This window comes from Antedon mediterranea, chromosome 5 (genome assembly GCF_964355755.1).
Source record: "Antedon mediterranea chromosome 5, ecAntMedi1.1, whole genome shotgun sequence".
In the NCBI taxonomy this organism is placed as follows: Eukaryota; Metazoa; Echinodermata; class Crinoidea; order Comatulida; family Antedonidae; genus Antedon; species Antedon mediterranea.
In genome coordinates, this window is record NC_092674.1 from 15,499,319 (window position 1) to 15,527,162 (window position 27,844).

The following is a 27,844-nucleotide window of genomic DNA, read 5'->3' on the forward strand; positions in this document are numbered from 1 at the left end:
CTTTAAAAAGATCACCAAGTTGACACAATATATTATGATCTATTATCAAATAAAAGATAAATATCTACAATTAGTACAAGAAAGAAACTACATAATAATATTACAAATTAGAAGTATCACGGTTGCTGATGATTTATGGGATGTCATGATTTTGCAATAATAACTTTTTTAGCCTAATCACACATTAACACCGTGGTTCTACCGTGGTTCTACCCGTATAAATAGAATTGTAGTACCATCTTTAAAACATACAACAAACCTCGAGATAACACATAAAAACTGCAAATAAAATATTATTATGGCAGCGTGCATATAAGTAAGATACGTCTCACACACTGTAATTTAGTATCTAACATGAATGAATACAGCCCAAAGATGCGTCTATGGACGTTGTTTACTATACTTATAATGAATTGTAATGGTAAGTTTAATTTTCATTCATTTGTTTAAGATTTAGAATATCAGATCAAAACAATAACACTAGTCCAAACTGTCTGTATAGTTGTTATTAATTTGAAATCTCTATCAATTTCTATAGCTACAATAGGGGCCTATGCATAAGCAGAAGACAATTAATTCAATGGCCATTTTGTTCATTTCATTAATTTGGTTTTTAATGCTCTAGCTGGAACACATTTTATCCATTTGGCTACGTTAGAGCAGCACAATTTCTCGTAACATTTTATTTCATACTAGTTTCTTTGCGATTGTACATACATACATACAGGCGTGACGACAAATGCGGAAAATGTGGTGCCAACTCATTGTTTTAGTTTACAACCCGGGAATTATTATAAACATCTAACGGACCGATACTAGTATATTTTATATATTATAGCGGATAATGACAATAACAAAATCAATCATTTATATTCCCGTTACGTCTTAGTATACTAAAAAAATAAATTTTTGTTTGTTTATACCATATTTTTTAATTTTTGAAAAGGTGTGTTGTCTAGGACTAGATTTTTGGGTGTCTATAAAACTCAGATCTAGAAAACTCAGATCTCATATTATATCTGAGTTTTCTAGATCTAGAAAACTCAGATATCTGAGTTTCCTAGATCTAGAAAACTCAGATATCTGACTTGTCTAGATTTAGAAAACTCAGATATCAAGATATGAGTTTTCTAGTTCTAAAATGGAACTAGAAAAACCAGATCATCAAATGGATCGTTCCATTATTATTAGAGGGTAGCTTGTTTGAAATACTACACAGTATTATACGTTTTCTTACTAATAATAATAATTATTGTAACTTGTAGTAGCAGCCTACGACTTAAATCATAAAGAAATACAGTACACGCCTTTTAAAATGTAGGCTTAGCATTTAGGCCTAGCCTAGCAAACTCATTTCTAGGCTCAAAGGCAATTTTAGGCCCGCTACTCTTTATTATTTACATTAATGATTTAGCAAACATCTGTAAACACTCCAATCTTATTTTATATGCAGATGACACTAGCCTTTTAATTTCAGATAATGTTTTAAACAGTCTAGTTGATAGATGTTAATTCCGATCTCTCGACTATCTCGAGTTGGTTTAAAGCAAATAAGTTATCGCTTAATGCTAATAAAACTAATTATATGATTTTTAAGATATAGTAACCGTGTTTACAATGACCTTAACATTTTCATTGATAATAATAATAACATCTCTCGTGTAACTAGTTGTAAATTTCTTGGTGTAATAATGGACGAATGCTTAACCTGGAATCAACATACAATCCATATTGCAAACTTAGTTTCAAAATATTCTGGTATTCTTTTTAGGCTAAAACCAATTTTACATGTCAATGTTCTATCATCCTTATACAAGACTCTAGTCCTTCCTCATATTCAATACTGCAGCTTGATTTGGGCTGACCACAATAACTGTCGCCTTGAAACTGTTTATCGCAAACAAAGCGCATAATGCGTTTATGCACAAATTCTCAATTCCTTGAGCATTCACCACCATTATTTGCTAGTCTTAACAACTTAACTGTGTATGATATTCATAAGTTATCAAAAGGTGTTTTCATGTACAATTTAAGAATAATTTATTACCAGCTAACTTTTCTAATTATTATTATTATTTTGTTAGAGTAAACTCAGTCCATATTTATTGCTTCAGGTCCTTTGATACTTTTCGTCCTTATAATTTTGTTACCGATATGGGTAGAAACACTATCAGAGGACATGGTCCAATTTTATGGAACAGTATTGATGCTTCTATTCGTAATTCATCATCTATCAAAGTATTTAAAAAGTTGTATAAAAATAATTTGCTCTTAACTTATCAATGAGTGTTACAAATATGTTTACATTTACATTGTTCTATTGCTTTTTTTTTTGGTTTTATCGCACTATCTTTGAGTTCATATGCCAACATGTTTAGCTAGTATTGTCTCGTCCTGTGCTTCAATTATGTTTGTATCATGTATTAATTATTTTGTTAAGGTGGCCAAATACTGTACGAGCTTTGCTCTTTTTTGGTCATCCTTCCATTTTTGCATATATTCATTACACTTGTTTATATTGGAAAATAAAAACTGAAACTGAAACTGAAACTGAACATCGCATACTTTTCTGTACCTTTCTTCGTTAAGATACGTGAAAGGGTCCTTCACGTTGTTGAAGAAATGTATTATACAGGGTCTTTTTTTTGCTCTTTGGCATGGTGCTAAAATAGATAGTAAAATACATTAATAAATAATTTAAAATTGAATTTAAAAGTAATAATATAGTTCGAATTATGATTTAAATAAATAGCACTAGCAATACACTATTAAAAATCGCTAAATTAAGGTACACTTAAATATAAATTATAAATAAACAAGGCCAACAGCCATTAAGTCGCGTGCTACAATGCATAGTGATACCGGACCGACAGACAGACCGACAGACCGACAGACAGACCGACAGACAGACAGAGAGACCGACCGACCGACATAGTGAACTATACTGACCGAAATTACTGAATATGTTTAAAAATGTTGAAATGTTTAAAAACATTTATTTTTTTTAAATTTACACGTGCGTAGCCTGTCACTTTCGACGTGCTCGTATAACGTAATTTCGAGTTGAAAAGTAAGTCAAGAAAACAGAAATCGGGCAAAAAGAGTGCGCAATAACATTTAACGCGCAGTGCGCGCGCAAAAATATGCGCACTCATGGCAATTTTGTAAACGCTTAAAATTGCCTGAAATGTACTCTTATTTCATCGAAAATAAATTTTGAAAATGTTAAGCTCGCGTACGCATGCGTTACATGCGCTACGCACGTAATTGTATTGCCATATGATGATTTATGCCCTGAAATTTATGAGTACCAAATTTTATTTAATTGTGATTCATGGTTGTGAAGATATGATTACAAACGTGATTTCGTTAAATCGTGCGTAGACCACGTAATTTTTTATTGCGCACCTCGAAAACATAACCACATTGATTCCTGGCCATAAGGAATATACTGTGAAAAATTGACCTAGCTAGATTAAACTGATATCAAGATAAGGTCAGAAAGCGATAAAACGCATAGTGATACCGGACCGACAGACAGACAGACAGACAGACCGACAGACAGACCGACAGACAGACAGACAGACAGACCGACCGACCGACATAGTGAACTATAGAGTCGCTTCCACGCGACTAATAAATCAATGAAAACAAAATACTATTAGGCCTATGTAAATTACATTTTTATAATTACATGTAGGACGTTTGTACTCTAATAGTGGTCAGCCTGTGATTGGATAGTTCCGATTCACTGCGAGCGGTTGTGTTCTCGAAGAGCTCCTTAGGCCCGAATTTCACCTGATTGACTATTCTTGTTACCCGGGAATTTTAAACGTTCCCGGCGATGACAGTGTGAAGGCAGGGCACACCCCTAGCCTAGGCATAGTGCAATATATTTTCAACTTGTATGAAGCATTTGACTTCCATTTTATCTTTTATACTATATGGAGCACACTTTTTAATCATACACAAGAACCAACCCACAGTTTTATAGTCGCTGATTGAATTTTACGCAGTGTTCAAATATTTGTTCGTTGTTGCTGTTGGTGACCGTTTTAAATCTCTACCGTATCAAGATTATTTTACCAGTTATTTTCCGATTTTTGATGTTTGTTGAAGATTTTGATGATGATAACTGTTTTTAGTCGCGTGGAAGCGACTCTATAGTTCACTATGTCGGTCGGTCGGTCTGTCTGTCTGTCTGTCGGTCTGTCTGTCTGTCTGTCTGTCGGTCCGGTATCACTATGCGTTTTATCGCTTTCTGACCTTATCTTGATATCAGTTTAATCTAGCTAGGTCAATTTTTCACAGTATATTCCTTATGGCCAGGAATCAATGTGGTTATGTTTTCACGGTGCGCAATAAAAAATTACGCGGTCTACGCACGATTTAACGAAATCACGTTTGTAATCATATCTTCACAACCATGAATCACAATTAAATAAAATTTGGTACTCATACATTTCAGGGCATAAATCATCATATGGCAATACAATTACGTGCGTAGCGCATGTAACGCATGCGTACGCGCGCTTAACATTTTCAAAATTTATTTTCGATGAAATAAGAGTACATTTCAGGCAATTTAAAGCGTTTACAAAATTGCCATGAGTGCGCATATTTTTGCGCGCGCACTGCGCGTTAAATGTTATTGCGCACTCTTTTTGCCCGATTTCTGTTTTCTTGACTTACTTTTCAACTCGAAATTACGTTATACGAGCACGTCGAAAGTGACAGGCTACGCACGTGTAAATTAAAAAAAAATAAATGTTTTTAAACATTTCAACATTTTTAAACATGTTCAGTAATTTCGGTCAGTATAGTTCACTATGTCGGTCGGTCGGTCTCTCTGTCTGTCGGTCTGTCTGTCGGTCCGGTATCACTATGCATTGTAGCACGCGACTTAATGGCTGTTGGCCTTGTTTTGAATATTTTAACTGTGCTGTGATGTCCTGTATATGTCGATTGTGATCATTTGCCTGTCAATGCTTGGATTCATCATTGTACATAGGATTTTTATTTCGCTTGGATTTGTTTGCATTCAAGATGGTGAACATACTATTATTTATATTTCTCATGTCCTTTTATCGCTCTTTTGGAGTCATAGTGTTGAGCAACATGCCTACTTATCGCACAATTATTGTAAACAATCCGATTATTATCAAGCGCAAATTTCAAGGCCCTCCTCAGGTCCTTTATTCTAACTCAACTGCAACACGACACTATTGTAGTTTATCATGTGATGGTGACATACACCCTAACCCAGGCCCTGTAAATCAGCATCAAGCACAGGAGCAGCAGCTGCGTTCATCGAGTTCATCTACTACCAGTACTGCGTCGACTTTGAATTGTCTTAATATGAATGCCCGCAGTCTTCGGAACAAGACCATTCAATTACAAGCGTTTCTCTCTGTTCAAAACATTGATATTTTAGCAATAACTGAATCCTTGCTTACATCAGAAGATTTGACATCTTCACTGGGCGTTCCACAAGATTATATGGTGATCAGAAAGGACAGACTTAATAAGAAAGGAGGCGGTGTATTTGCGGCAATAAAGAACGAACTGAATCCAATTCATTGTCATTTGCTGGACTCTGTTCCTCATGAAGTTATATGTTTTTGGTCGCATGGACGCGACTCTATAGTTCACTATGTCGGTCGGTCGGTCGGTCTGTCGGTCTGTCTGTCGGTCTGTCTGTCGGTCCGGTATCACTATGCGTTTTATTGCTTTTCTGTACTTTTTGAACTGTCAACATGTGGGCATTTACGTGAAATTGTGGACATCCTATTGTGAATGACGTTAGAGTTGCGCAACGTGATTTACGCGCGATTTAACGATTTTCTCGTATTTAACATAGGTCAAAAACCAAATAACATTTTAAATTGAAACTTTGCAAAAGTTTAATTTATATCAGGCGCTAACTTTCTGTTGGAAAAAATGTGTGTTTTACACAAAGTTACGCGCGCGCGCGCATTTAAAATTTTAAAATGCGCAAAATTTATTTTTAATCAACTTTCTACGCGTTTCTTGTCATTTTGAGCATGTCAAAATTCCCATACGCGCGCACATTTTTACGCGCGCGGTGCGCACGTAGCCTTAAATACATACTTTTTTTCGCGTGATTTATGTTTTTGCAGCCTTTTCTAATAATTTTACCAACTTTTAAACAATTTCGACTTAAAGTTACGTCATACGAGCACGTCGAATTGGATAATTTGCGCACGTTTTTGATGAAAAAGTTCAAAAATTCGTCAAAATTATGCCTTTTTAGTCGCGTGGACGCCACTCTATAGTTCACTATCGGTCTATCTGTGGGTCCGGTATCACTATGCATTGTAGCACGCGACTTAATGGCTGTTGGCCTTGTTCTATTTTGATTGACAATTATAAGATGATTTTCGCTGTTTGTTACTGCCCACCGAATTCTCCAGTCTCCTTCTGGAATGACTTTAGTGGCAATTTTCTTTTGCCTTTATTACCTCACTTACCAAGGTATGATGATATTTATATTGTTGGGGATTTTAATTTAAATTGGAATTATACTATACCCACCATTTTTGTTTACACTATGAATGCTTTAAATTGTACTCAGCTTGTTGAGGAATGCACTAGGCTTTATTTCAAACAGGCCAGACCGTTTAATTTCACTTGATGTCATGGATGACCCAATGATCAGTGATCACCATGCAGTTTCCTTTAACGTATTACTTACTAAACCGTATTCTAAACTGTTGGTACATAATTTTCTTGCCTACCACAAAACTGATATTGACCATCTAAAAAACTTGTCCACCTTGCCCCATTGAATGTCTTTATGGATGAAAACTCAGTTGACAACTCATGGGATGGATTTCTTGATATTTTTTCAGCTATTGTCCGTGACTCAGTTCCGTTGAAATCCCGCAAGCAGCGGAAACATTCCCCATGGGTTACCAATGACATTAAGCAAATTATCAATACAAAGCATAGACTGTTCAGAAAAGCCAAACGTATTGGTTCTGTATCTGCAGGGGATGACTATAAGTCTATTCGAAATAAGGTTAAGCGTCTATGCAATAAGTCATATTATTCATATGTCAACAAGTGATTCTACTCGTAAAGCTTTCTGGCGTTTTGTAAGAGAACGTAGAAGATCACCAGCACCGTTATCTTTTAATATTAACGGTGTGAATGTTTCGTCACACCCTGTAATTGCTAGCTCATTTTACGATTTTTTTGTTTCTGTTTTTAACCCACCCATAATACCCAGCTGTGAACCTCCGGTTTGTAATGTCCCAATCCCTGAACTTTCTCAACTTAACTAACGTCTATAATGTTGAGAGGGTGATTAATGGACTTTCGTCTAATAAATCGCCAGGTCCTGATTCCGTGCATCCATACATATTGAAATCTGCTTCCGAATTTACTGATCCACCATTATTTAATTTGTTTAATATCTCTTACCCGGAAACTGTTTGAAAAAATACTGTTTTCAAGTATATTTGAGCACGTTTCTTATAATTGTCCAATTACAGAAGCCCAGCACGGATTTTTTCCCTCCCGTTCCTGTGTTACTCAACTTACCAACCTAACCCATTCATGGGCATCATCGCTGGATAAAACTAAAGCCCCCGGAATTGATTTTATCTTTCTCGACTACGCCGAAGCGTTTGATAAACTGCCTCACCATATTATTTTAAACAAGCTGGCTAGTCACTTCAATATCAGAGGCAATGTCTGGAAATGGATCAAGTCATTTCTATTGGGACGTTCCCAAAGAGTCTTGTATCAAGGATCCATTAGCCAATCATCCCCAGTTACCTCTGGCATACCACAGGGCAGCGTACTTAGACCCCTTATTTTTAATTTGTTTATAAATGACCTTCCCTCATCTATTATCTACCCATGTGCATTGTTTGCCGATGACACGATAATTTATTTAAATATATTTGCAGTAGATGATGAAGTTGTTCTTTAATGCGACCTGATCAGGCTTTCCTCTTGGTGTGATCTAAATGAAATGGAGCTTAACTTAAATAAAACCAAGGTTCTCCACATTACAAGATCATGGAAAGAGTATAGACCTGTTTATCGTATAAATGGCTTGCCTATTAAATCCGCATCTAGTCATTGTCATCTGGGGGTCACGATTAATAATGATCTTACTTGGGAAACTTAATTATTTACCGTTCAATTCGAATGTTGGGTTTTATTACTAGTATTGCAGGAGGATCATCCCCTTCAGCAATTTTCTCGCTCTTTAAAGCTCTCATTGTCCACATCCTTGAATATGGTGACCCTGCGTGGCTGCCTTGAACCAAAAAACTTACGGAACGTATCGAGGCAGTCCAGCGAAGGGCTACTAGGCTTGTCCTTAAACAAACAAGAGGTGAAATGGAATACGAGGAACCTCTCACTTAAGCTGAATTGGCCTACACTATCTAATCGAAGAATTTATCTTCTGTTATCCTTTGTTTGTAAATCACTTATTGGAACGGTTGATTGTAGTAGTGTTGATACACTCAAGTTCATTCATCACTATGCTCGAACCAATTGTCTTCATCTTTTCGCTATTAACATATTCCCTAAGTTATGGGAAGAGTTACCGGAAATGATTAAAAATTCTTTAATTTTAGAAAGTTTTTCAACATTTTTAAATTCACTTAAATCACATGTATTATATTGACTTTGTTGAATCGACTATAAGTATTTATTTTTTCTTGTATCCTTTATTTTTTTTAATTAATTTGTATAATATAGTTTAGTTTATTATATATCATAGTTGTTACTTTGGGAGTATGGAACCTGAACTCTTGTTATTATTGTGATTAGGTTCACTTTTAGGTTCCTGCCTACTCCCTTCATTTCTGTGTTTTTGTATGTTTGTAACTGTTTTTTGGCAATAAATAATAACAATAATAATAATATACATGATGCGTTACTCCTCAATGGTTTATAAAACCTGATCCTTTCTATACTAAAATAAACTAAAAATGTACAAATCTTATTTTACATCAATTGAAATACAGTTGACAGTAGACATATAATAAATTAAAACCGAGTCTGAGTATACTCTGTCCGCCATATAAAAGTATAGTAATCGTACTTCCTTCCACACACTAAATTAGAGAGAACAGAAGAGTTATTTGTGAGAATGAGGGCGCTATCACATTGTATGGAAGGTCACTTCAGATGACATGCAAAAATCACTATTTCCATTTTTTTTTCATATTTATTTGACTTATTTGTTTATCAAAATGACTTTTACGAGACGCAACATCAATAAATAATCTTTACATAATGTATAGAACCTACGGTAAGAATCTCGTTGACTACTAACGTTATGCAATGGTAAAATGTGATATTTTACTGGACTACTGTATTTTCTTTATGATTTAAGCCGCTTCAACATGTTACAATATTAGTAAGAAAACAGTAATCAGTTTAATAATACTCTAGTATTTCAAATGACCTACCTTCTGATTAATAATGGAATGATCCAAATGACCGACCAACCAATCATTTGATGATCTGAGTTTTCTAGTTCCATTCTAGAATCCATTCTAGAACTAGAAAAGTCAGATATTGATATCTGAGTTTTCTAGATCTAGGAAAGTCAGATATCTGAGTTTTATAGATCTAGAAAAGTCAGATATCTGAGTTTTATAGATCTATAAAACTCAGATATATCTGACATCTGAGTTTTCTAGATCTGAGTTTTCTAGACACCCTAGAATTTTCGGGACAATCAGGGAAGAGTGAAATTACTCACTCATCCATGGGGGACAATCTATTAATATAGATAGGACTTTAATTTTTTTAACTGTATTTTTTTTCTTACAAAATGATATCTGGCCTGTATTCTTGAAGGAGATTTTAGTCCTGGACTAGTCCAAGACGAAGGATAGTCCAGGGCATATTTTACTGTGGCCTGGCTAGCATTTATAATGCAAATACATAATATAACATCTATTCAAAATTACGATTATCTTGTCATTTGCATATTTCAAATAATTTAATGAAAAACAACTAATTTTAACACTAGCACTGGGCAATATCATCCCATTGAATATCTCATCGAATCACACACTACTGGCTTAGGGTTAGATTACGTCAGAGTAGGGTAAACATCTGACCAATTACATACCTCCCTGACGCAATTAAGCTACTTCGCAGTAGTTAAACAGAATAAGATCCTGTTGTGCAGTGCCTGTCTGTGTAAACTGGCCTTTATGCTGACCAAGCACATCATCAGTATAAGAAATAAAGTAGGTCTGTCAATTGTGTCCGCTTAAAAAAATGAGCTGATTTTGTGTAAATGACATAAATAATTACTACAACACAGGCTAAATCTAAATGAATTAGGGCGCTATTATAAATACATTCATCCATGCAATTTCTGGAAACTGTACAATAATCTATATTCTTTGGACAGAATGATTTTTCGTAAATCATGGTTTGGCGAATTGAGTAAAACGCCGTGGCTATAATATATATGCTTAGTCCGTTCGAGTTCGAATCCACGATAGTGTAAATAATAAGTATCACCGCTTAAAGCTAAAAATCAAAACTAGACAACAATGTAACTACAAAACTAGCAAAAAAAGTTACCTACCAAACCTCACACACAAAAAAATTGAAAAAAAAAACATTGAAATAAAAGTTAATGTTGGTCAAGAGGTCAAACAAGGTCAAAATATAGGATTTTTATTTTATTCACGGAAAATCATCTACATCATCAGATCTATCCAAAAAAAATAATTCTGAAGATCAACTGATGTTTCATTTTATAGTAATCATGAGATAAACATTTTATTTTACACATAAAAACATAGGAAATTAAATATAAAAGTGTTATTTTCTCAAAATTTTGTTTTCACATTGCATGCTTTCGGTAACAACTTCATCTGGCTCTTTAGTTTACATACACATGTAACAAGTTCCAAACTGACAACTGGGTTAGGGGCTTCCAAACGACCCGATTTATTTATGCCACGCTTATGTCTTTTTGGAGATATGGATTCCATACCTGGACACAGTACGTAATGTTTGTAAATAACGTTGAAACCGTCTTTATCCATGTGTATAAAGGACCTCTTAATTACTTAAGGAGTTTCATATCTGTTATTACCGTCAGCCAAGATAGCATAGATGCTAAGGCCTTAAGAAGGAGAACCCATTTACCACTCCATCCAACCTTGATTAAGTCCAATAGTTAGGGTTTTTGAAAACAAAGACTCGATACCAAGGTTTCTAAAAACGAACTTTCAAATATTATTACATTATTATAGGTAATATTAATAATATTATAGTAAAAGAGCAATCTTTTAGCACATATGGCGTTTCATACATATAATACTTGACCTATTTTTCCGACAAAAATCAAAACGATGACTGGACAACATAAAAAAGACATATTAACAACAGACTGGGAATCGAAAGCCTATTATAAAACTGTGTACTTTATAGAAGTATAACAATATCATTGACCGTAAATAGTTCTGAATTTTATTCTTGATACAATTTGTTTTTATTTGTTATTTATTTAGGCCTATTTAATAAAAAAGTACTTTTGTCAAAGTGTGCTTTTGTTATATTGAGGCGGAAAAAGACCGTGCAGAGTTACTGCTAGTAAGCACGGGTTACTGCTAGTAAGCACGGGTTACTGCAAGCATAAGCATACATATCTGTGTTCTGCCCAGCACATACTCTTCCTGTATTTATGTGCGTCGAAAACAAAACTAAAACTGCATTTTGTATATTACTCGAACATGCGTATTTATCAATTTTAAGAAAAATAAATCCTATTTTAATTGAATCGAGTGATTTGACAAATCGATTAGGCACAGTATTGGCATGGAACTATAAATTTATCCATATTATTATTGTTTTAAAGGGGCTATTTCACGACACTTTAAAAATGTCATGAATATAATCTCTATAATTATGTTAAAAGATATAGGCAGTTTCGCTAATGACCGCATATATCAATCCAAATCAGTTCATTTGGCAAGAAAGTCTATAAACAAGTTAGGACTATTTATCGATTACTGTCGATAAGTATCATCGTCTTCAGGGTAAATAATAATTGTTAATAATTATTTCATTATTTATTTTGTAGAAAGTTTATCTTTACAATGTAAAGAAAATAAGGCAATGGCTGACAACATTGGACAGAGGGACAGTCACGGTTATGATTATAGAGATGAAATTGAAAACGTCGACTATACCAATCATCCATGTTATCGAACTTGTGAAAATCCAGCAAAACCGAAAATATGTGATTATGAATTTACAGCAGAATGGACGATTTCTATGTCTGGATACTGTTTCGATTGTCCTCTAAACCCCGACGACTGTAAACTTACAAATTGTCTTACAATGGACGGTAAATCCCGAGTGGTAGCGATCACCAATGGAACAACTCCTGGGCCAAGTATACATGTATTGACTTTTACCTATTGTCTAGCACAAACAATGTGTATTTATTTTAATTTCAACAATTATTGTATAACAATAATTATTGTATCTATATATAAATTTACGTAAGGGCAAAATTCGGTAAATCGCGCCTTACTTCTAGAATATTTACTCGATGGTATATAAAGTTGGTTCGTACTTTCGGTACTGATTTTAACCACATGATGTAACGAATTTAGGTTCAACGATTTGCCCCAAATAGGGGTGTTTTCCGATCGTGGTATACACTGTATAATGGATGTCCATCTTGAAAAATACTGTCACAAAAATGCGAGGAGGCTTCGCATTTTCCTATCTCCTCCTACGATAATTGTTTTTAATAGCTGAAAACCGGTTGAACAGTTAGAGTACAGCATCATAATGTTGAAGACAGGCCGATTTTCTTAAAAAAATACTATTTTGATAGATTTAATATATGATTATACAAATGTATTGATTTGCGATGAATGGAACATCCCAATCTCTCAGTCTGTCAGAGTTTGGTTTAACACAAGTAGGTAAATTTATGAGCCCTTGGTTTAACACATACGGTACGGTAGGTAAATATATGGGCCCTTTGAGAATAAACTTGCAATACTTTGACGATACTGTAAATACCTATTAACTATTTTTGGTCCTCATTTGAATCGAACATTTCTTACTGTGAATGTTCGTATACTGTTAGATGTAATTATAAAAATATATACAAATAAACTTTATTACTGAGATTGTGGATAGGCTCTACTGTTAGATATATAAACACATTATTATATACAAATAAACTTTATACTGAAAGTTCGTTCTCAACGTTTATATTAATTAATAATTACCAAAAATATAAACGTCGTAGTAGTGTATCGTGACATGTACTTTAATATTTCAATCGATTATGACAGTGACAGTTTTAACAAAGTATTAAATCGCAAATGTTTTACTGTATTTAGAGGTATATTATTTATAGGCCTATAAAACATGAAAAAAATATTTCGTTACTGAGTGGATAAAGAATATATTTAAAAATTGTTCCTTTGTGTACTTATCCGCTTTCCCATCCCTCAACCCTAATGTTACATACAAAACACAAATTGGGTTTCTTTAAATGAGTCCAAATAAAAAATCTGGACTCATTTTGTGATAAGTTTCTCCTTCGGAAGTAATTCCCAGGGTGCTAATTTTAGTTGACTACATAAAACATCGTGTCTATTTATTCGTTCCTGTAAACGACAATGTATTATAGTCCTGCGGTACGTACATTTGAAATCGCCAGTTTTGTTACGCTGAAATTACTACGTATTCGAGAACCATCTGTGGGCACGACCTAGATGGTACGCGAGCGAAGCGTCCTACAAAGACCATCTAAGTAGTAGGTAGAACATTGCGATATGGTGTGAAAGGTACCGATCTCTTCCATTGGTGTATATAAATGGCATATCTTCAATATCTCTAATATTATACTTTGCATACACGTTCCTCGCGTAACATTTATGATCGCATTTTTTAAAGATAATTTCATTGATCAATTAAATCGATTTATTCATAAGCACACGCTTTAGATGAACATAACCGTATAAAAAAGTCTAGTTTTCGAGAAATTACAAGGCAGGGGCGCTGCAAGTCATAGCCAGACCGTCAAATAAGATTAACAATCTATGAAAGGAGATCAATTTTTCATGATTTCTGCCTTAATTGCGTAGGAAAAAAAATAATGCGTACCGGCCCAAGTAATTTTACATACGATCTGTACAAGGCATTACAAGTATAGGCTAACTTTAAAGGTATTTCTTATTTTATTTGTAGGTTTGCGAGGGTGATACAATTCGGGTGAAACTTAACAACCAACTCCAGGATCATGGTGGACTAACAATACATTGGCATGGACTGCATCAAGTTGGTTCAAATTGGATGGATGGTGTTTCAATGGTAACGCAGTGTCCTATACCGCATGCTACATCTTTTGTGTATGAATTTCTCGCAGACCCAGCTGGCACGCATTGGTGGCATGGTCACTCCGGATTATACAGAGCTGACGGCATATATGGCTCATTGATTATTAGAAAACCCATAGAGAAAGAAAACAATTGGTATCTTTACGATCTGGATTTACCTGAGCACACAATTCTACTCACAGAGTGGCAGTTAAATACAGGATTAGAATCATACCTTGCACAAACGACTTCAAGTTTGCCAAGTGAATTTGACCAGACGATTTTGGTCAATGGAAAGAGTAGAGGGCGTAAGTTTTTGGATAGTGACGGAAATGTTGTTTATACGCCGCGTTCTGTTTTTCACGTAAAACCAGGTTTACGGTATCGGTTTCGTGTCATCAGCAGCGCCATCGAAGCATGTAACATTCAAATATCTGTAGACGGCCACTTTATATGGATTGTAGCAACGGATGGATCAGACGTTAAGCCGATAAAAGTCGATTCGTTTATCATTGGATCCGGTGAAAGGTAAATGCATGCAATTGTTTTTACACAATATGTACATTATGTATATGCAATAATAATAATAATAATAACGATAACAATGAAAAAAATAATACTTGATTTTATATTGATTTATTGATTTCAATGCATTCAAATTTATTTCATTACCTTTATTTCTAGGTATGATTTTGTGATAGCTGCATCTTCTATACCTAGATCATATCTAATACGTGTTGAGGGGTTATCTGTTTTATGTAATACTTCCAGTGAGGCACTGTTATGTTATCGCGATGCACCTTGTATCGATCCCACACCACCAACACATTCATGGCAGTCTAAAAGCGTATTCTCCACATTTCCTGTTGAACACAATATGTTTAAATATCGAAATGGAATTTCGGATGTCTTGAATTTATTTGATACTCATGCGTTAGGTAAGTACTGCTTTAACTTTGATGCTCAACTTGGACTTATCATAATAAGACAGTATCACAGCTTACTACAATGATGCTCAACTTGGACTTATCATAATAAGACAGTATCACAGCTTAGGTAAGTACTGCTTTAACTTAGATGCTCAACTTGGACTTATCATAATAAGACAGTATCACAGCTTAGGTAAGTACTGCTTTAACTCGGATGCTCAATTTGGACTTATCATAATAAGACAGTATCACAGGTTAGGTAAGTACTGCTTTAACTTTGATGCTCAACTTAGACTTATCATAATAAGACAGTATCACAGCTTACTACAATGATGCTCAACTTGGACTTATCATAATAAGACAGTATCACATCTTACTACAATGATGCTCAACTTGGACTTATCATAATAAGACAGTATCACAGCTTACTACAATGATGCTCAACTTGGACTTATCATAATAAGACAGTATCACAGCTTACTACAATGATGCTCAACTTGGACTTATCATAATAAGACAGTATCACAGCTTACTACAATGATGCTCAACTTGGACTTATCATAATAAGACAGTATCACAGCTTACTACAATGATGCTCAACTTGGACTTATCATAATAAGACAGTATCACAGGTTAGGTAAGTACTGCTTTAACTTTGATGCTCAACTTGGACTTATCATAATAAGACAGTATCACAGCTTACTACAATGATGCTCAACTTGGACTTATCATAATAAGACAGTATCACATCTTACTACAATGATGCTCAACTTGGACTTATCATAATAAGACAGTATCACAGCTTACTACAATGATGCTCAACTTGGACTTATCATAATAAGACAGTATCACAGCTTACTACAATGATGCTCAACTTGGACTTATCATAATAAGACAGTATCACAGCTTACTACAATGATGCTCAACTTGGACTTATCATAATAAGACAGTATCACAGCTTACTACAATGATGCTCAACTTGGACTTATCATAATAAGACAGTATCACAGCTTACTACAACAACTACAACAACAACTAGTCTGCATTTTATTTAAGAAGCTTTTCAAAACGGAAAACGACAAGTTCTATTTTGAAACAAAAATAAGTGAAAATAAATAAATTGCGTTTTCCTGAATTTTAAACTTTATTAGAAATTGTCTACATTGAAATAAAAATGGTCAGCGATCATTTTTCAGCTGGGAAGACGTAACCGAAGCATTGATACGAGGCTAAGAAATAAAGCGAAAAACCCCATCAAAGCGCAGGAATATTCTGCATATTATTTTAGAAATTTTGAACGAAAAAATTACAAATTCGTACTAATTATCGAAACGAAAAATAAATCTCAATAGGCCTACTTCAAAATCAACATTTTCCAAACTTGTACACTGAAAAGGCCCTCCCGAAAAAATTAATTAAATAATGACTTTTTTTGAAATGACAGTTTTAATACAAAAAGGACTACAATTGAAATCATGATCTTTTTTCAAATGCGTATGTGATTTTAATATATAATTTCCTTGTACCGGCGGTATCGTGTATTTATCTCTCTACTTTGTTATTTCCACAGAAGAAATGGATCCGGATTTGGACTATGTAGATTCACGGCATTACTTTCTGTTTTCATTTTTTACAAACACTGTTACAAATGCAAACAATGGGAACAATTTCACATTTTCAATACCGAAAATCAACAGAGTGGGCTACTCAATTCCAGAAACACCAGTATTATTAAAAATGCCAGAGAAAATATGTGAGCCGCACCTTAATACTACTCTGATGGAAGAATGTGAATTTAGCAATTGTTATTGCACAAATATCGTAAAATTAAAACTAGGAGAGGTAAGTTCAACCATGATTTCTTCATACACTGCAAAATATATGCGTAGTTTTCCCCATAAAGTGGCTGCCACTAATTAGTGGAGTAAACTTTGATTTCCCCCTTTGCGAAAGTGGATGTTTCCTCGGCCAGGCAAAACTAAATTTACCTAAATATTTAGTGAAATGTTTTTTACACCAGTTTTTGGTGGCAGCAAAGTAGCAACCAACTATTTGGGTGATCTGGTTACACCAAAATGTGGATTCAAGTTGGTTTTTCTTAAAAAACAGAAACAAATAGAACTATAATTTAATTCGTCACTTTGACGAATTATAGGTGATCATTTTTATCATTTTACTGAAATTAATTTGTTTTAAACATGCACGTACGTTAACATACGATCGGAAATTGTTGATGTATGCCATCCTATTATATGCTTATACTGCTGAGTTGTGCCTATTGTATGCCATATACATTATGTACAGTGTACCGTTGCATATGTAAAATTACGGGACACACATCATGATCTAATTGTTTGGTATGATGGAATTATCAAAATAAACTCGAAGATGACAATTTTGAAAGATAATGAATTGAGCAAATAAATATAAGAATTGGAAGAGAATTTGGCAATATGATCATTTTATTCTAAATGATCACCTAAAAATAAAGATTTCATACAATAACAATAGGTGATCATTTAGAATAAAATGATCACCTAAATAGATTTTGCATTATTTTTAATAATCTTATTTATCTTTTATTTTATTTTATCTCTTAATCCATTAGGTATTTTGAATAAGAATGTATAACTATAAGTACAAATATAGGCCTAAACATGACCCTAACGGTTTAGAATAATGTACAGTATATATATATATAACTTTATTCACAATCTCAGATAATACAAAGTACATGCAAAATTAATTGAGGTTGTGAACGGGGTTAAGCTGTAAGCTAATGCTTTAGACGCAAAGCCCCTTAAAACGAGAAAAAAACAAAAACAAACAAACAAAATTGAAATTGAAATAGATAAATAATTAAATAAATAAATAAATAAAAACAGTATAATGTACCATATTAATTGTAACGATAAAAATACTAACAATGGAAATAATGCAGTGATAATAACAAATCAAATGTCGAGAGAAAATTAATTAACCAGTAGCTTAAAAATAAAGATAACTGAGTTGTATTAGTTCAAGGTTCAAAAGGTCATCTAATTACACTATATACAATTTTAAAATAACTCTCAAAACATCAGGTATTTTTAACAAGAATGTATTTAATATAAATATGACCCTAAATATTCAGAATGATGCAATTAAGTTGTATGGGGTCAAAGTCAAATGTCATCTAATTATGCCATATAAAATATGCTAATTATCTCTCAAAACATCAGGTATTTTGAACAAGAATGTATTTAATAGCAATATACAGTAATATGTTCTTATGATTTGCATTTGATTTGTATTGGGTCAAGATAAAATGTCATTATCTTACAATATAAAATACTCTAATTATGAAGTGAATTCATTTAAATTTGGATGATGTACCTATGAACAAATCATATCAATTTTGAAAAGCTCATTTGAGTTAACTTCAGGGATCAGACTATTAGGAAAGGTGTTTTAATTGTAAGGAATTACATTTATTATATTTGGTTTTTTTTTTAGATTATAGTACACTATGCTAAAATATGTCACACAAAAACTGTCAATCCTGGCTGGTTGTGTGAAGTGTTTAAACTGAAATTATGGGAAAGTTTGGAAACACCTTTACCCTTACAAAATGTGTAACTGTGAAAAATGGAGGTCATGGGGTTCAAACAGTAACCGACCACTTGTTAAACAATAAAACCTGACCCTAACATTGGGAAAAGTTAAGTTGTACTAACGCGACAGTCACCATACCGCATACTTTCCGCTTGTAAATTGAGGGTAATACAGTTCTCGCGGTTTTGGGGAAAAATTTCCTGGGGAAATTTTACCTCTTTCGTAGTGTAACCGTCATTTATCCAACCCATGCCGAATGAGCAAAAATTGCAGATGGCATGCTTTTTTCTTTCAACTCAATTACTGTATTTTTTAATATTTATTTCAGATTTCTCTATATACAGTACAAATATACTTTAAAAATAAAAGTTAGCAAAACATTCAAACTATGTATATAAAAATATCGTAAAAAAATAATGGGCAGTAGGCCTACAAAAAACAAACTGAAACACTAGGTAAAGTGTAATTTGTAAATTGTAAAGGAAGCAATAAATATTAGGTATAAAAAGTTATCCATTTTTAGTATTGACTCATATGAGTGTACATAATGAAATAAAAATACTACACTTCAATATCCGTAGCATGAACAAAAATGTTGACCACATCTATAATTCTTTTTCACGCTGCTGCTCTAGCCCGCTACGTCCCATTAGGACTACTCAATCAGAAGCTAAAGCAAGCAGCAGTTATAGTTCTAAGGACGACAGTTTTGCGGAAATGGAAACTCCACTATAATTTATAGATTTCCAGCTGCTACTGTATACCCAAGAAACGTCTGGGAAAAGAGTCTATTAGGATATGTCATGCTAAAATTACAAATCCCAAAGGATTTCTGGTATTTATGACTTTTGACTGTAATTCACTGTCAGATATTCATTGAATTATTATCGAAACAGTCCATTAAAGTTTGTGTTTGTAATAGGATACTTCACACTTGAAATATCTAGGGTGATGAAGTGACCCCCAGACTTGACCTTAGCAATGAAATTAACTAAAGTGACAGAAATTGAGTATTCACTTTAAACAAAAAAATAATATTTATTCACATATAAAAAGAGAAAAGAAACCCAAAAACCATTGTCAAACAATTTAAGTATTTGTTGCTTTGAATTACATTTTTTTCAAGTAAAATAACTATTATGTGACAATAAAATGACACATTCAAAAACATTTGAAATAAAAAAATATTTTTCAATAAGCGAGCAGCGTTTTTTGTAAGAAATATTTCTTTATTTCTTCTTTATTTTTATTATCACATATTGATTCTATTCCTACACTTATTTGTCTCACCGAAACTTGGCTATTTGATTCTTTACATAAACTTTACTCACTCCCTGTAGTCAGTGTCCTCATGTAATTCCGTAGGAATTTAATGCCCAAAGTGAGATTTCACTTGATTTCACTTTATTATGGTGCTAGGATACCAAAAATGTTAGGTAACAAATTTTCACGATCCCGTAACCATGGTAACAGCTCCAAATTCAAAATGGCGACCAAATGGCCATATCTCCATAACCCTTTGGTCTATTGACAAGATATTGGCATCAAAATACTCGGAATATATATATTTATATTCGTTGTAATAGAACATTTTTCTGCTCTATTGACCCTTGACATTGACTCGAACTGTATCTAAAAAACGGCTGATTATAGAAATTTAAAATGGTCTCAAATTGCTCAGACCATACATATTTATATTTATTTTAATGGAACATTTTGTTAGAAAATAACCGGAAGTAAAGTTATTGACCTTTGACCTAATAAACATGAACTTTATGTACACAAGCATTTATCTATTTGAGCATGTATAGTCAATTGTTTGTGGTAGGGATTAAAAAAATGAGTTTATACATATTACCATCATTTGAATATTTAATTTCTAATCACATATTTAGTTTTTATATATTTTATAAATAGTATATACTTTATAGTGTAAGCACATTTATCTATGTAAACAACTTTGGACAATAGTAAAAATTACAGCAGAAATTCATTCATTCATCTACTTCACTAAAATGACGTAGCCAAATTGATTCTTCCTGCACTTTTCCTAAAATGTTAATTGCTATACCTTTTACATTTTGGAGCTCCAAGAAACTGGAGCTCCAAAATTGGATTAAAACATCTTTAATTACATCAGTACTATGCATTTATTGTGTCAGCATCCTTGTTGCCATTAAGACAGTCAAGGAGTGAGAGTGGTTGATTCTTCAACTTTTGTAGCTTTAATGCTTGAAACATTTTCATATAATGGAGGTTTCTCATACATTGAACTGCTGCCGGCCATACATTATTACGTGGTTAGACGTTCCTTGATTTTTCTTCTTAGATGTTTCGAGATATGAGAAGCAATTTTTCAATGCTAACATTGACTGCCATTTTGTGATATCGCCAAGCCAACGGACCAATTTAAGGAGTGAGATTGTTAGAAGTGACCAAGAGGTTTTTGATGTATACAGCATCTTATGATTTTATCTCCTTCAAGCTACTAAATGTTTTTAGTTTCATTTTCATTTCAGGTAGTCCACAACAACCAGACTTTGCTCACAAACTTCAAAAAGCTTCAACTCCTTTTTTTATTATCTCTGTTTAAGATATATTTCTTTACTTCGTTTGAAATTATTACTAAGACAAAGTTTAAAAAAAGTGTTGATTTTGTTATGAATGTATTTTGATGAAATCTTGAAGTATTTGTGTGTTTTGTGTTGAAAAGTGAGTTCGATGGGATATCTAGTTCGATTTCCTCCTCCTAAGTAATGCCAACAAGATCACCAACCCATTTTAACTGGTTTTCCTTCTGTTCTAGAGCCTGATCCGGGTAAAGAGCACTATTTCTTTACATTCAAATTAATTACATTCTTTTATTCACTGTTATTGGGTCATCTACATCAAGCCAAGCTGGTCATTTGTGTGTTAGATGGCAATGTATCAGACGAGCATATAAATAAAAACCAGTCATGGGCAAAACAAATCTGCAAGATACCTTTCTAATATTATAGGTTATAATTACCATCAAATCTCACTCTGACATTTACTACTTTTAGCTAAATCAGAAATCTTCAATTAATAAGTTTATAGAGGTTCAAAATGGCAATTGAAAACAATATTTGAAAATGTGAGTTTAGAAAAGAACTGAATGCATAACACAATTATCCTAGTGAACGCCAGGCTAGTGATCTGGAGGTTGTTGTCCCACATTACTTAAGTATTAATGATGTATTCTTAGTAAAAGTGAAAATTACGTCATAGTAGGGCCAAAATATCTGACCAATATTTATCTATTCTTGTAATGTAAATAGCTAATATTCTCTATGTCAATGGTGAATAACTTTACTTCCGGTCATTTTCTTACAAAAAGTATTACAATAAATATAAATATGTATTGTCTGAGCAATTTGATACCATTTTTAAATTTCCATGACCAGCCGTTTTTTAGATACAGTGCAAGTCAAGGTCAAGGGTCACTAGTAAAAAAAAGGCATTTCCGGTTACATTTAGTAAAAAAGGTCTATTACAACGAATATAAATATATTTATTCAGAGTATTTTGATACCAATACCTTGTCAATAGACCAAAGGGTTATGAAGATATGACCAGAGACTACGGAATAAAAATCCTTGCAAGCTATTCTCTATGTCAAAGGTCAATAAATTTGCTTCCGGACTTTTTTAACAAAATATTGCATTACAATAAAAATAAATATATAAGGTCTGAGCAATTTGAGACCATTTTAAAATTTCTATGACCAGCCATTTTTAAGACTAGATGGTACGCTCGCTTCGCTCGCGTACCATCTAGGTCGTGCCCACAGATGGTTCTCGAATACATAATGATTTCAGCGTTAAAAAACTGGCGATTTCAAATGTACAATAATGCAGGACAATAATACATGTCGTTTACAGGAACGAATAAATAGACACTGTGATTTATGTACTCAACTAAAATTAGCACCCTGGGAATTACTTCCGAAAGAGAAACTTGTCACAAAATGAGACCAATTGTTTTAAAAGTCAGATTTAAGCAAACTTATTTTGTGTTTTGTATGTAACATTATGGTTGAGGGATGGGGAAGAGGATGGGTGCAAAGAGGAACAATTTTTAAATATATTCTTTATTTTGTAACGAAATATTAATTGTTTTCATGTTTTACAAATAATATACCACTAAACACAGTAAAACATTGCGATGTAATACTTTGTTGAAACTATCACCGTCGTAGTCGATTGAAATAGTACAGTACATGTAACGATACACTATGACGTATGTTTATATATAATGTTAAACAATTTGTGAAAACCACCTCTATTCGGGGAAAATCATAAATTCGATTTAATCGTATTAAATTATCTAACTCAACTTAATTAGTAGGCCTAATGGTTTTCAATTGTTTCTTAGAGCCAATTCATAATTAAGTTGGTTCCTACCCTACCCACCAAAGTTGTTCTGCGTTTAGGGCATGTGATGCACCGTATAGGCTTATCCTCTACTGGCTTTACAACGCTACTCATGCCAGTGAGGGAAGGGTGATGTGGGTATAATAAAGATTTGTACATAATATACGGCGACTGAAAACGCTAGCTCATTATCCGTTTAAAAAAAATGATATCCAACCTCTTTAGAACAGATTGGAAAAAAAATGGATCGAATTTCTGTTATGAGTATACAGTACTTGCCTTTACGACGCCTGAGGGAATAGACACTTGTGTAACAGAGATTGGAATGTTCCATTCATCGCAAATCAATACAATTATATAAACGTATATTAAATCTATCAAAATAGTATTTTTTAAAGAAAATCGGCCTGTCTTCAACATTATGATGATGTACTCGAGCTGTTCAACCGGTTTTCAGCCATTAAAAACAATTATCGTAGGAGGAGATAGGAAAATGCGAAGCATCCTCGTATTATTGTCTTCGGGTATTTTTCAAGACTGACATCCATTAGACAGTGTATACCACGATCGAAAAACACCCCTATTTGGGGCAAATCGTTGAACCTAAATTCGTTTTAATTATCAATAACTAATATCTAACTCAATTTAATTAGTAAACAGGGTTACATCAGGTGGTTAAAATCAGTACCGAGATTCTAACCAACTTTATATACGATCGAGTAAACATTCTAGAAATAACGCTCGATTTACCGATTTTTGCCCTTACGTAAATTTATATATAGATACAGTACGAGTCAAGGTCAAGGGTCAATAGTACAGAAAAAAAGCATTTCCGGTTGCATTTAGTAAAAATATTCTATTACAACGAATATAAATATATATATTCCGAGTATTTTGATACCAATATCTTGTCAATAGACCAAAGGGTTATGGAGATATGGTCATTTTGTCGCCATTTTGAATTTGGGGCTGTTACCATGGTTACGGGATCGTGAAAATTTGTTACCTAGCATTTTTAGTATCCTAGCACCATAATAAAGTAATATCAAGTAAAATCTCACTTTGGGCATTAAAATCCTACGGAACCCCTATTTTCATACATGAGGAACCTGACTACTGGCTATAATTTGCTAACAAACAGTATACCTGGCGATCTACGTGGTGGTGTTGCAATATACAGTCGCGTGCTCAAATTTGAGTTAGTGTCTACCGACCGACCAACCGACCGACATAGCGAGCTGTAGAGTCGCGTTTGCACGTAACTAACAATTTTAATTCTGTCGCCTGTTTACTCTTTTGGCTTGTGAAATATCTTCTTGAAGTTACACTTCTCTACTAAATCGATCTCAATTATATGAAGGAGGTTGATAATTATTTGAAAAATAACATAAGAAAATTATAATTATAATTAAATTTAAGTCTTAAAAAGAAAAGCATTATAATATATAAATTATCTTCTTTAAACGCTTAAAAAAAATATTCGGATTGATAATACGATATCCTTCCTTAGCTACCTATTGTATATATTTTCGACATTACATTACCAATCAATTTAACAAAAAAAAAATAATGTGTAGGCCTACTGCACAGTAGTTTTATTTTATGGAAAGGAAATCATACTCTCCACTTCCTCCAGACCCCGCATATCAAATAACAATAAAATAATAACAATAACAATAAATGTGGACTATTAACCGCATAGCATACATACATCCTCTATGCGCTTCACATAAAATAAAAGTAATTCATGAAATAAATAAAATAAAAATGAGCAATTTAAAATGAGAATGACAGGCTATAAAATATATAAATGTATTATTGTATTCTTATTCATAATTCTGCATAGGTTGTAGAGTTTGTTATAGCTAACTTCAAGAGTGAAAGACTTTCAGTTGATCATCCAACACATATCCATGGTCAATCCACTCGTATTGTTGGTCTTGGAGTATTCAATGGTACACCACCACAGTCTTTAGAAGAGGTTGTGCAACTTGACAAAAAAGGTAACAATACAATGCTTTCTGGCATAGAGGAAAAATGCATTTTCTGACATGTTTCAGTAAATAATATTGAAAAGTTAATATACCCCAAACTTGACAAGATATGGAATTCATTTTTACCCTTATAAAAACCGCGAGTTTCAATATACTGTATTTCCATTATGCGCCTACATGTTCTTTTATTATACTAATGTTATATTTACCTTTATAGGAAATTTAACAAGAATTCATGCTAAAGATGCTGTTATAAAAGATACCGTGATAATACCGACCAATGGTTATGCAATCATGAGGTGGAAAACTACTAACCCGGGTATATGGTTTTTTCATTGCCATATAGAAACCCATTTGGAGGTGAGCACGGTATTATATTCAACAATTTTACCACATTTAGTCTATTTAAAGGATTGTTTGTTCCTTCTTATTTATCTATGATTATTAAAAAATGGCACTTGAGTCTAACCACATATAGTATACATAAACCTACAAGCAATGAGAAATACATTGATTGTTATATTGAAATATCCGAGTATCAACCAATTTGGCTCTTATTTGACCTGGTTTTTGCATAATTTGATTATACGTTGTTATTATTATAATAAGGAAATCACATTGTTATTTATTTCTTGAATTTGTGATAGAGCATAAAGATCTGCATCTTATTTATTCATCTTCATTCATTTGTATTAATTTCACAATAGGATGGAATGGCGATGGTATTGCAAGTAGGGGAAGAAGACGATATTCAAAAACCGCCGAAGGATTTCCCAACCTGTGGATCATGGCCAAAATTTGGTTGAATGAATAATTGTTGAAGCTTGGTCATTTAGGTATATTTATTCATAAAAAGACATCAAAATACAACGGCAGCCAAAAGGCTGAAAAGTAGTATTTTACAAAATTTGATAAAAATATATAAATACATTATGTATAAAAGGTAAAACTAGTTTAAAAAAAAAAAAATAATAATAATTTACCACATTAAAATTGGTCCACCTGTAAGTTAAAATAGTGCCAGCCTATTCAATATTCATCATTAATGAGTCGGACTAAAAAAGGGACTGGTGAAGATCTAAATCTTTCTGTACGACCAAACGGGATTTTGAGTAGAGGCTTACTCGCAGACCTCAGGGTTCTGCTAATGTCACGAACAGGTGGAAGAATGCTTCTAAATGTATCGGACTTTATTATTCAATTCAATTCAATTGATTATTCCATAATCAAAATAAAAACATATACAAATACAATACAAATAATAAGATAATGGAATGGGATACAAAATAAGCACAAGTGCTTTAAGCATGTAACCCTAACAAAAAGATCAAACAATTAGTACAAACAAAAAGAACAAACCAAAATAACATAATGTGATTTACTTAACTTAAATATTTCTATTGTTATAATATTGCTTTAATCTCTGTTTAAACAAACTTAAAGTGGGGGATTGTTTTATATAGTCTGTTAAATTGTTCCAAATATGTGTTCCTTGGTAGGAAATACATTGCTGTCCGACTTTGGTGCGTTTTAGTTGTGGACAGTAGTTTGACCTGTTTCTAGTTGAGTAATTATGGAATGAGGCAGATGTACTAAATAAGTTATTAAATGATTCAGGTAATAGATTATGTTTATATTGATACATAAATATAGCAGTGTGTTTCGTATAAAGGTCAAAAATATTTAATGTTTGGGTTGAAATAAAAAGTGGATGAGAAGGATGCATAAAATGAACATGACAAATATTTCTAAGTGCTTTTTTCTGGAGAATATGTATACGGTTTAAGTTTGTAGCAGAAGTAGCAGCCCATACTGTGATAGCATACGTTATTCTAGGTAATATAAGTGCATTGTATACCGTTAACAAGATTTTACTTGATAACATAGACTTCACTTTGTTTAAGACACCAATTATTCTAGAAATACTGTTTGCTACCTCATTTACATGATAATTAAACGATAAAGTTTCATCCAGAAATAAGCCTAGAAATTTAACTTCAGTAGCTTTTACTATACATTCATTTCCCATCCTCAATTCTAGTGAGGTAGTGTCAGCTGACTTATTTCTAGCCTTAAATATAACATATTTTGATTTGTTTACATTTAGCGTTAATTTGTTAGCAATAAACCAGTCCGAAAGTATAGATAACTCCTGGTTCATTGTATCAAAAGCTTGAGTAATATCATTGTGACTATAAAACACATTTGTGTCATCTGCATACATAATCATGTCTACATGGTTACATGCTAGACTAATATCATTAATGAATATAAGAAATAATAATGGACCCAATATGGATCCCTGAGGAACTCCAGTGTTTACTGTCATTTTACTAGATGCAGTATTAACAATAAATGTGTATTGTAGTCTTTTTTTAAGATAGTTTGAGAACCAGTTTAGCGGAACTCCTCTTATACCATAAAATCTTAACTTATCTAATAATATATCATGATCGATTGTATCAAACGCTTTTGATAAATCAAGGAAAACTCCTAGTGTGAACTCTTTATTCTCAATAGCGTTTGTGATTTTTTCAATCGATTGTATTAAAGCATGACTAGTTGAA

The 27,844-nt window shown here is 33.1% G+C and overlaps 1 protein-coding gene across 2 annotated transcripts; it reads left to right on the top strand.

Annotated features, from left to right (window-relative positions):
- Window positions 1–358: 358 nt before the first annotated feature.
- Window positions 359–27,844, top strand: LOC140048807 (uncharacterized). Of its 2 annotated transcripts, none has more exons than XM_072093598.1 (8): window positions 359–421; window positions 12,104–12,426; window positions 14,239–14,894; window positions 15,051–15,304; window positions 16,866–17,137; window positions 25,130–25,286; window positions 25,495–25,637; window positions 25,985–27,844. In XM_072093598.1, exons 1-8 carry the CDS (start codon window positions 376–378, stop codon window positions 26,081–26,083), a joined length of 1,950 nt encoding a protein of 649 aa, XP_071949699.1. In that variant the 5' UTR covers window positions 359–375; the 3' UTR covers window positions 26,084–27,844. The 2 variants fall into 2 exon arrangements, with proteins under 2 accessions (XP_071949699.1, XP_071949700.1); XM_072093599.1 differs by having other exon boundaries at window positions 16,869–17,137.

Bases quoted from the DNA above. Each gene is read 5' to 3' on its own strand.
- LOC140048807 (XM_072093598.1), top strand. From the start codon at position 376: ATGCGTCTATGGACGTTGTTTACTATACTTATAATGAATTGTAATG. The intron at 17,138-25,129 runs GTAAGTTCAACC...AATTCTGCATAG, and splicing joins TAAAATTAAAACTAGGAGAG to GTTGTAGAGTTTGTTATAGC. The intron at 25,638-25,984 runs GTGAGCACGGTA...ATTTCACAATAG, and splicing joins ATATAGAAACCCATTTGGAG to GATGGAATGGCGATGGTATT.